The sequence below is a fragment of the Fragaria vesca genome, linkage group LG3, assembly GCF_000184155.1.
Source record: "Fragaria vesca subsp. vesca linkage group LG3, FraVesHawaii_1.0, whole genome shotgun sequence".
In the NCBI taxonomy this organism is placed as follows: Eukaryota; Viridiplantae; Streptophyta; class Magnoliopsida; order Rosales; family Rosaceae; genus Fragaria; species Fragaria vesca.
In genome coordinates this window covers 17621090-17632042 of record NC_020493.1, presented here as the reverse complement: position 1 = coordinate 17632042, position 10953 = coordinate 17621090, and the positions used below count along the sequence as shown (strand labels likewise).

The following is a 10953-nucleotide window of genomic DNA, read 5'->3' as shown; positions in this document are numbered from 1 at the left end:
TTCTAACTGGATTAATTACGGTCAATGGTCCACATGGACCATACAGTTGAGTCATGAGGAGACCAGAGACCTTCCTTCCTTTGTCCAAGTTTTACAGCACAACCAAAACGACGCAGTCTTTGCATCTGTGTTGCAAAACTGTCACCCTCAGTCAAAACAAGGTTAAAATTAATTACCTCGTAAATTCCCCATTTTAACGGCTTGGCACTATTACTGAATCCGACGGCTGAGGTTGGCCCATAAATATCTGACATCTGCCCGTAACACTGACACGGTCAGCTCCCATTTGGGCAGTTCCAAACTCCAATGGCCTCTCTTCTTCTTTGGACTTTGGAACTCTCTCTTCTCTCATAAATGTCGAACCTTTTCGCTCTCAGATCGCCATGGAGGAGCCACCAACCTTCTTCTTCTTCTCCTTCTCCTTCGTTTCGTTAAGGTGGCCGAACCCATTTCCCTGTGTCACAGTGACTCAGTGAGTCACAGAGTCTGAGTGATGGGTCAGGGACTGAGTTGCAGAGCGAGTGACGAACATGGGCTCTTCAGTGCTGTGCAATTTGGGGACCTGGAGACGGTGGAGGCTTTGGTAGAGAGAGACTCGTCTATCTTGCGTCACACCACTGTGTATGATCGTCACTCTGCTCTTCATATTGCTGCTGCCAATGGCCAGATCGAGGTGGGTTCTTTGCTTCTCTGGAATGTAATGTTTTCGGTGATTGCTTTGAGGTTGTTGGGCTTTTGGAGAAATGGGTTTCTCTGGGTTTTTGCTTCTTGCTGGGAAAGCAGTGTTCTTTTTGTTTTTTTGGGTCTGATCATTTGGGCTCTGTTTTTGGGTTTGATTTGCAGATTATTTCTTTGCTGTTGGAACGATCTGTGAATCCTGATGCGTTGAATCGTCACAAGCAGGTGATTTGGTTTGTTTTTGGATGTAAATGTGAAAGTTTATTGCTTTGGAAATGTTTGATCTCTGTGGTTTAGTTTTTGCTGGATGTGAATTTCTCATGGCTTTGTTGGTTTTGAATGGTTTGCAGACTCCGCTTATGTTAGCTGCGATGCATGGCAAGATCTCATGCGTGCGAAAGCTTCTTGAAGCAGGAGCAAATGTATGTGAAAAATCACAGCTTTGGTTTGGTTTTGGATTTCCCCTGAATTTTGTCTTCCACGTATGGAGTGTGAGGCTAATGTGGGCTATTGTGTCAGGTATTGATGTTTGATTCCCTTCACGGAAGAACCTGCTTGCATTATGCTGCTTACTATGGCCATGCCGATTGTCTCCAGGCCATTGTTTCTGCTGCAAAATTAAGTCATGTAGCTGTTTCATGGTCAGTATACTCTCTGAAGTGATTCGATCCTTCTTTGGTTGTTGTTACTAGTTTGGTAAATGATGACATAATATGTTGAACTGAATACCAGGGGATTTGCGCGATTTGTGAATATTAGAGATGGTAGGGGAGCGACCCCTTTGCATTTAGCAGCCCGGCGAAGTAGGCCTGAATGTGTACATATATTGTTAGACAACGGAGCCCTTGTTTGTGCTTCAACCGGCGGATATGGGTAAGATTTAAACTCAAGTTCTTAATCATCAATGATCTATAGTGTTGATTTTGCTCTTTAAACTGAAAAATTGGTGTTTGCAGCTGCCCAGGAAGCACTCCGCTGCATTTGGCGGCTAGAGGGGGATCTCTGGATTGTATACGAGGATTGTTGGCATGGGGTGCAGATCGTGCTCAAAGAGATGCATCAGGGTATGATTCCATTTCCTTTCTATATTCAAATATCAATTTCTGTAACACACGCGAACTCCTTCACCCCTAGTGTTGTTTATTTTTATATTGATGTATGTACTATTCTTTTTGTTTCATCTATCCAACCACCACAGTTTTGTGAAAAAAAATTGCTTTCTTAATGGACATAGCACGAATTGAATCTATTCGAGTTAGTGACAAACACTAAACAAGTGTTTACCATTAAGGCTTCATTTGGGGTCCAACTCTGTTTTTAGATATTTTGTTTCTTTAATCCAAGGAAACCCGAACGAATGATCATATCTCTTAACTTGATTTTAAACACTTTAATTTAAAGTTTGATCTTAATATATATATATATGTATATATATATATATATTCTTTTTGTAAATATGCAGGAGAATGCCATATATGGTTGCTTTAAAACACAAACATGGAGCTTGTGCAGCTATGCTAAATCCGTCATCAGCTGAGCCTCTGGTGTGGCCATCACCATTGAAGTTTATTAGTGAGCTTAATGAGGAGGCAAAAGCTTTGTTAGAACAGGCCTTAATGGAGGCAAACAAGGAGAGGGAGACAAACATCTTGAAAGGAAGTGGTTACTCTCTCGCATCTCCATCACATTCTGATGTGGCTTCTGATATAGGGATGTATGACAATATTTCCGAGGTAATTTTCTATTTCTCAGTTCTGTTCTTGAATATTTTACATATTTCAATTTCTAGTACGGTAGTACTACCCTTAATAGCAGGCTGTTACTCGATAGCTTTGCTTATAATGTTCTGGACTGGAGAATTCACAATAAAGTTAGGTTTTCATAAGAAATGTGAATCGTATAAACACATTGAGACTATTGTTTAATGCATGGGACTTAAGTATTCATGGTGACATTTGTTAATTGCAGGCAAGTGACTTGGATTTATGCTGCATATGCTTTGAGCAGGTGTGCACAATTGAGGTCCAGAATTGTGGCCACCAAATGTGTGCACAATGCACTCTAGCCCTCTGCTGCCACAACAAGCCTAACCCTAATACGCTATGCCTAACCCCGCCGGTTTGCCCTTTCTGCCGAAGCACCATAAACCGTCTGGTAGTGGCAAAGATCAAAAGTAACGATGATGCTGATCTTGACACTGGTGACAACAGTTCCAAGTTAAGAAAGGCAAGAAAGTCCCGAAACTTCAGCGAGGGTAGCAGCAGCTTTAAGAGCTTATCGGCAATGAATTCTTTCGGTAAAATGGGTGGTCGTGGCTCAGGAAGGATTGTTGCAGAGAATGAGTGGGCTGACAAACCTTGATACTTGGTGGCATTTGGCAATCGAAAGATTCCCATATGTAACTGTGAAAGAGTAGCAAATTTAAGGCTGCTGTTTGTGCTTCACCCATTTGGTATGTACAGAGAAAAGAAGAAAAAAAATCCATCTGTTGTGTAGTTTTGCAAATGTAGGTTTTGGAAATAAGCAAAAGAGTCGGTTGCAGGGGTTGGGTTTAGGTTTAAGGTTAGATTTGCTGGTTATGCTGTTATATTTGTTTACTTGGGGTCAAAGATCTCATTCTTTGGTGATTTGAGAGTCTGTTAGATATCTGAATTGGGAAGGAAAAGAAAAAAGAAAAGAAAAAAAATTAATTTTTCTTGTTCAAAAGTATAAATTCAACATTCATGAATGGCTGCTGCTCTATCTCTGTATCTAGACAGAGTCAGAAGACCCTTATAAAGACATGGAAGGATTGAGTTGTTGATACCTACCAAGGTCTTCTCTTTCTGTATGAAGATGTAATATAAAGTTTACTATTTTTGGCTGGCAATTTTTCATTGATTTGTTCTATAGCTTTTGCTTTGAATGGGATACGAAAACAAACAAATGAAAAGTCCATTGTCAGTTTGTCACCAATAGAGTTCATGTGACTTGTCTTTGTTTTGATCATATGACCCCAAAATCCAAATGCCGGGTCAGGACAAGTCAGGTGGATCATCCACAAGGACAGTCGGGTGGGTCAGACTGAAACATTACCTGAAAAGCCAAGTAATTTGGGACAACCCACTCGGGGGCCCGGTTTCAGCTGGCCCGGCCTTTTCAGTGTCTTTGACAAGTACCCATTACCAAACGGGTATGGCCCGTTTTGGGTGGTCTTTTTCTCCACTTATGTCAGATCATGATGTTCCCAAATCCTAATCATGCATGAGGCACAGTATAAAGATCTCAGTTTCTGCTAAGTTCATGGGAGAGTTTTTGCTGGATTTAAATGGTATATTTTGTCGGTGGAGCGTTATTGATCTATGTAAGTATGTATTCCGAATTTGAGTTACTAATTATTCCTAATGAGAACGGGATTCCCTGATTACCCAAAATGGAGAACAGAACAGAAGCTCAGTGTACTCGCAATGGATGGACATTATTAACTATACGGTAGTAAAATTAGAGAATGTTTGAAATTTAAATAGTTCTCTTGTATCCTTTTCCCCTTCAGATTTTTTCAAACCATTTTCCGCTCCCCTAAACTAAAAGTATGAAAGGTGCTCAGGATAGAGAAGTTGTCTAAGTTGTCTAATGCTTCCCTAAGCTAAATGTAGAACATTGAAGTAAAACAGAACAATTTTCACCATTGGATTTCCCCTAAGCTAAACGCTCAACAGAACAATAAAATGAAATTCTGGTTGATACACAAAAATTAAGACAAGCATAGAGAAGCCAATCAACACATGCATGAAAATAGCAATGGTTTTCTTCTGTCAACATCTGAATCAAACCATGGACTAGACTGAGGAGGAGCCACTTGGCCATTGACAAAGAGGGAGTTGGGTTCTGTAGCAGCCTGCTGAGCCATGGCAAGCTCATCATCTGGTCCATAAATTTGAGGGTTTCTTCTGTATTCATCAATGGCTGCTCTTCTTTCTTCTGCAAGGAAATGGCCAAGGGATGGAGGAGTTTTAGCACTATTGACATTCTCACCATCTGTACTATCCCTTGAGCATAGAGAGAAGAAACACAATCTGAACTTGGTGCTGTTTTTGTTGTTGTTGTTGCCACTTTTGTCCTTACAAATCTGATCAGTCTTTCTTCCTCTTATTGATCTTCTTGATAGCTCTAGAATGCTATTGATTCCTATAAGGTTCCCGAGGGTGATGCTTCTATCATGGAAGAAAGACCCTGTGGACTGCACCCAATTAACCAAAGACATTTTTGGTTAGCGACTTATGAGTCATATAACATGTCCCAAAGCACTCAAGCTCCTCCACGATTAGACATGCAATAATCATTCGTTTTAAGATTACACCAGCAGCATATAATTCTATTGATGCAAGCCTATAAATTCTCCAATCACAGATCAGTTAGGATAGTTAAACTTTACCTAGGGGTTAATTGGTGAACCTAGCTACTTGTCACACATAAATTCGGCTAATGTATTTGAAATTTGAAACCAGAGGATGCATACCACTACCTTTTCTAATCTGAGCAGACCATTCAAGAGCTTTCATTTTACAGGTCCACAGTGTTCTTATAAAGTAAAGGATTGTATATATCATACATGTACTAGTGTCTGTCTGTTAATTGACCCACTCACACCTTGGGAAAATGTTACTAGTACTGTGCAGGGGTCAAAAACTTGCAGTTCCACTTAAAGAAACTGTAGGAACCTCTAATTATCAAGTCCAAAGACTAAATCCAAATGCCTTATGTGGTTCCAACATATGTCATCAAAGGTACATTGTACATATACCTCACCAGCTTGTCCTGCAGAAGTGCATATGCTTTCTATGTACAACATGAATAAGGGAGTAGTCTTGTCTAAAATGAGTAGGAACATATGGCTTTGTGCGTTTAGTTGATTCCTAATGAACAGGACTAGAATTGGGTTGATCCATAAAGTCCTTAAATTTTTTAAATCACCCAAATCTGTTTATCTTCTTCACCTTCAAAATTTTCATTCCAAAGCATATTTTCCATGAACAAGAACAAGCTGAAAGAAACAAAAAAGAAGGTACTAGTAAAGTAGCAGTAAAAAACTGTATACCAAGTTATACTTATACCACATCATGTATATAATATTGTATATATAATCAAAGACAAGACTAGCATCTGAAAAAGATTAAACCTTAACCTCTGTAGCTTACAGCACGGACCTCTGTATCTAGATCGGAAGAAGAGTCTGTGGTGGAGGTGGGAGAGCCAGTCAGTAAAGTATTGAACGACACCGATCCAGAAACTTCACGGTCTCGAGCAGCCAGCCCAACTCTTACATGCATTGGCTGCAAACCCAGAGGCCAGCCTTCCTCCTACAATCGATCATATCAGTCATGCAAGATCAGAATCAAGTTGGGTTTACTATGCACAAGACACTAACATGTGCACTTTGAGAAATCACAGGACTGAACAATGTGATGAGAAAGGCCAGAGTCTTTGACCCACAAAGCAGAGAAATCATAGGAAAAAAACAGACACATAATTGAAACTAAGCGGGAAAAACAAGTTTGAGGTTGAACCCAGGAAGGAAAATCCAAAGAAAAATGAGGGAGAAGACAAAGCAGTAGTACCTGCTCATGAGCCATTGTCTGTGACTGATTGGTTTTGGTGAAGGTGGAATGTGGTCACCCTCTGGTAAAAGAGAGAACTGTCATTTCCTTAATTGGGATTGTAGCAAAGCAGAGAAGGAGGATCAGAGAAGCAGAGATGGCTGAGGTGAGCCACAGAACCCAGGTGTGGTAACTAGGTAAATTTATAGTGGGTCTATGATTCTATGAATGCAGAAGAGCAAGGGAGTGGAACCTGGGTTTGAGTCAAAAGGAGTAAAGAAAATGACTGGAAAAAGAGTAATCATTTGTTGGCACTGTTTTCCTCTGCTTTTTCTTGGGCTTTGTTGATTGATTGTTGACTGGAAAGAGAAAACAGAATCATTTTGTGTACATAGAGAAATAAACATGTGCAAACAAGAGCATGAATCCAAGAAAAGCCTCAGAAGCTGTTCTACAAAATGGTTAGGATGCCCCATTTAAACAGTAGATGATTATGATTAGTGCTTAAACAGCTCTACTTACAAGATTATTGTCCTGTGTATCGTGACTTTGTGAGTATGGTATTTCAAGATTTTTCCTCAATGAACAAAAATCTAAACAATTAAGTATGTTTTCTTCCGAATTCTTATAAATTTCCAGATGCGTCTAACAATGTGATCGTGTAATATGTTATACACGTTACGTTTTTAAAATTGTGAAGATTTGTGACCAAAAAAGCCTACAAATTTGGGAAAAGAGAAACATGTTGGTTTCTTTTTTCATGGATCAATGGAGGCAATGATCAATGTAGTCTATTGCAGCATTGCCATTGAGTGTGCCTTGTCTTTGCTGGTCTAGACGAAGCAGAGGACCAGTTGCTTTCACCATATCTACATTTTGTGTGGGGTAAGAAATTCACCATACCTTTCAAGTATTCAATTCCATGATCCAGCTGTTGAAAGCACAAGTATTATTTTTGTTGACTTTTTGGACCAAATTTGAGTAGAGTATTTCAACACCATCCTACCATCTTCTTCTGGGTCCTAAGATCATCTGAGGAATTGGGACATTTCAACTAAAATGTTCTCAATTTGTATTGGTATGACTATTGAGCTCAAATGTGTATTAGTAACTTGTATCAACCTTTTTTAGTACAACAGTAACTCTTAAACTGATTCTTGGCTACATAAACCGTCACATGTGATCGGGTTGGTAAGAATTTAGGTGTGGAATCCCGGTAGTCATGTTTAAATCCTGCCGACACTAATTTGAGTTAAATCTCAAACTATTTTTAGTGGAGAAAGATCTTCTAACACAGATTAGTCTCTGGACTGAAAAGACCTTTAAGAAAACAGTGTAGTTTCCGTAGCCATATTAAGCAGTTACATACTTCCATTCATCTTCATATCTAATAAATTAAAAATAAAAAAAACAATCAAACTGAAAATCGTTTCATAGTTTCACTTGTTCTTTTAAAAAAAAAAAACTTTTATTGAATAACTCACCCACCCTTACATATGTTAATGATGTTTGAACTCATAACCTCAACATTTTCAGTTAAACTACATAATCAAGATCACGGGTCACCGACAACACAGGTGGGTTCATGTAATTTGGGCCTTTTCCAGGTAGCCTAAAATTTACCAGAGGTATTGAACTTCTGTCTCGTGCACATATCCACCGGGCCAAATAAAGCCCGACTTTTGTTTCTGAAGAGTCCGAGCCCAGAGGATGGGAACTTGGGAAGTAGTCACAGTACTATGCTGCCAAAACTCAAAAAGCATATAATTCATTGATGAAGACAATGGCACTTGAGACTGATATGAGGAATCAACCATGTCACAAAATCTGCTGTCCAGAAACTCTCATATGCTACTGAGAGCAAATATAACTTGAACCATGCCACATTCTTGCGTTGTGTAGGCACAAAACAAAAAAGGGAACTCCACCGATCTGAATTGTCATTCCTTTTCGTTTGAGGAAACGAAAAGCAGGGCAAGTGACATCCTACACTAACTTGCCACATATTACACATCTAAGAGGACTGGTGTCAGCAGAAGAAGATGGCCTGTTGCCCTGTTATCATTCCTAAAAATTAAAATGCACCACCCAGTTTCCAATTAGGCTTAAAATGATACACTATGATGAGAGACCTGAATCTCAGAAGCTGCGTCGTTGTGTCAAGTTAGTTCGGCTTAGACCGCTTAGTGGACCGCAGCTCCTCAGCTCTTTGGACTTTGATAGCCCGGAAAGGTCAAAACTCAAAAATGATGAGCCCAAGTTACTTCTGGCTTTAAGTAGGAGCAAAATAACTGCGTCTGCCGGGAGTCGAACCCGGGTCTATTGCTTGGAAGGCAATTATCCTAACCGTTGGACTACAGACGCTAATTGGTTTTTCTATTTCATCTGGTCCATTGTAAACTATCTTAACACATCAGCTCTCAAATTAAGCACTACACTACTATGGTAAAGCAAATGATCCATTGAACCAATGTATAAAGAAAAATTCTCACATTAACAAAAAATATATTTACATGTATATAACCACTGAATACATATGGGAAATTCTAATATGGGAAATGTAGCTACTTTACAAGCAAGTGTTTTATGAGTGGAGTGTATCATACCTATAAATTTTCGATTACATTGGTAGAATATATGCCAAGCTACGTATTAATAAGGTTCAAAAAATCGACGTCTAGGCGGTGGAAGGTGGTACGTTATTGGCCGACTCGATTTTGGCCAAATCTGAGCTCCTAGGTGCATGGTAGGGAAAAAATCGGTTGCCTAGGCGGTTCCTACGAGGTTTCGATTAGGCAGGCTAGGAGGTCCCTAAGAGGTTCGGATTAGACGCCTTTTTTTTTAGCTCAACAAACAAGTACTAGCTAGACAACGAAACAAATGTTTGCAAGAATCTAATCTGATTATTTGTACATTTTTCTTTTTATTTCTTGAAACATTGTTGTTGAACATTTTATCCATATCTTAAAGTACTTTGACTATTTTTAGACATTATAATACCTTTTATAATTTTATTTATATAATTATTTGTTTTTAATAAATAAAAATTCGAAAAGAAATACAAAATTGCCTAATCCACGAATAATCTCCTGACTAATCATCTAGGCGCTAGTCCCTGGCCTTCCGCCCGACTAGCACCTAATGTTTTTTAGAACTTTGTGTATTACTAACTATAGGTACGCGCCTAATTAACGATCTGTAGTAAACATGGCATTCACAAGTGCAGTATATATCCACATATCATTGAGCAAGTAAAATATTAGAGTTTAACAAAGTAAAGTAAACCATTAGAGTTGTGTACAAAAATTTTCAATAGAACATAAATGTAGGAGTCCGTTAAGCATTTAAAGACTAGCATATATGATCATAGTTTGTAAGACCAACACCATATAGCTGACACGATGAACGTGTCATTCGGTTAATTTATGTACCGCGCGAGTCTTTTGTCGTCTTCAATAGGGACCCTCTAAAATAAAATCGTATCCCAAGTTGATGTATGCACATTCAATGTTCAACCACTAAATTACTCGAATCTATTAAAAACAATTCTTCGGAAAGGCCTCCAAATTTCTCAAGTTGACAGTGAAGTTCTATAACTCGTTTTGATCGTTGCCTTTGCATTTAAGGTCTGAATATATCATCCCCATTCATATGGCTGTACTAATTCAAGAAGGGGCCATAGATGCATACTGAAAGTTAAATCAGAAAAGCAGTCGGCGCTTGACAAATTTAATATGGTAGCAGATGAAGTTGGTGACTACCTATCCATGCTTTTCGTTTGAACCAGTACGTACTGTAGGACGTATCTTTCAAGCCCTGTAAATCTGTTAGAGCTGCATCGCGCGTCACGTATGTAGAAGAAGACAACAATGTATAGTTCATTTGTACGTGAATATCAGTTACCTCGAGGGAAAACTTCCTGCAGTTCCGACAGCTTATAATCATGGATATAAACATGTCTTGACACCTTCGACACACAGATCGATCCTCTAAATCCAATAATGGATGCTTCTATTTGTAAATCAAGCTCCTTCGGTACTTGAATAGGAAGCCTGGAAATTAACCGCAATCATCGATCGAAGCCGTTAATGGAAGATCGTGCATGTCTGGGTTGTTTCTCGAGTATCTACCACTCCCCTGCTTGAATTGCCCTGCTAAACCTGACGTGCTCCAACCTTAGACATCTTGCACTAATTCTCCATTGAGCATGCATGTGTTCAACTACAGCAAGCTTACCCTCACCACAAAGATCCTGCACTATCAATGCCACCAGAACCGCCCGAATTAAGGCTCATAAACCACCAAAGGCAAGAAACTATTAACACGAAAATGTGAATCAAAGAATTGACTATATATCTGGATGCAACAACTGATCGATATCGATCGCCAACTCCACCAACATCGTACCAACCGATCCGACTAAACAACTTGCTATATATATAGTAGAGCCATCAAGATCACGTACAAGGATAGAATATATATACAAGCCAGTCACAAAGACGAAACTCAAAGGTCGAAGTGGAGCCAAGATATAGGCCTCAAATAGTTGAGTGTCTTGTTTGGTTCACGGAAAGTTGTACATTTCTTACAAAATTTTAACGTACAACTTTCCAAATGAAGTTACCAATGAATATCACGACTGAAATTTCGTTGAAAATTTCATTATTGCCACACAGAAAACAAAGAAATACTTTCTTAA

The 10953-nt window shown here is 39.1% G+C and overlaps 2 protein-coding genes and 1 non-coding gene across 3 annotated transcripts; 1 reads left to right on the top strand and 2 right to left on the bottom strand.

The window, feature by feature from the left end:
* The first annotated feature begins 321 nt into the window (after positions 1 to 321).
* LOC101296357 (putative E3 ubiquitin-protein ligase XBAT31-like) lies at positions 322 to 3550 on the top strand. Its single transcript, XM_004294456.1, has 8 exons — positions 322 to 673; positions 844 to 903; positions 1029 to 1100; positions 1198 to 1319; positions 1411 to 1551; positions 1635 to 1742; positions 2141 to 2411; positions 2647 to 3550. The coding sequence occupies exons 1-8, from the start codon at positions 494 to 496 to the stop codon at positions 3037 to 3039; spliced, it is 1347 nt and encodes a 448-aa protein (XP_004294504.1). The 5' UTR covers positions 322 to 493; the 3' UTR covers positions 3040 to 3550.
* Positions 3551 to 4361: 811 nt separating this feature from the next.
* On the bottom strand, positions 4362 to 6462 carry LOC101308357 (uncharacterized protein At3g17950-like). The gene is made up of 3 exons (XM_004294498.1): positions 6276 to 6462; positions 5865 to 6017; positions 4362 to 4897 (listed from the first exon to the last, which is right to left on the bottom strand). Exons 1-3 carry the CDS (start codon positions 6288 to 6290, stop codon positions 4436 to 4438), a joined length of 630 nt encoding a protein of 209 aa, XP_004294546.1. The 5' UTR covers positions 6291 to 6462; the 3' UTR covers positions 4362 to 4435.
* A 2084-nt stretch (positions 6463 to 8546) lies between these two features.
* TRNAG-UCC lies at positions 8547 to 8618 on the bottom strand. The gene has a single exon. It is a non-coding gene; the product is annotated as a tRNA-Gly (tRNA).
* Between the last annotated feature and the right edge of the window lie 2335 nt (positions 8619 to 10953).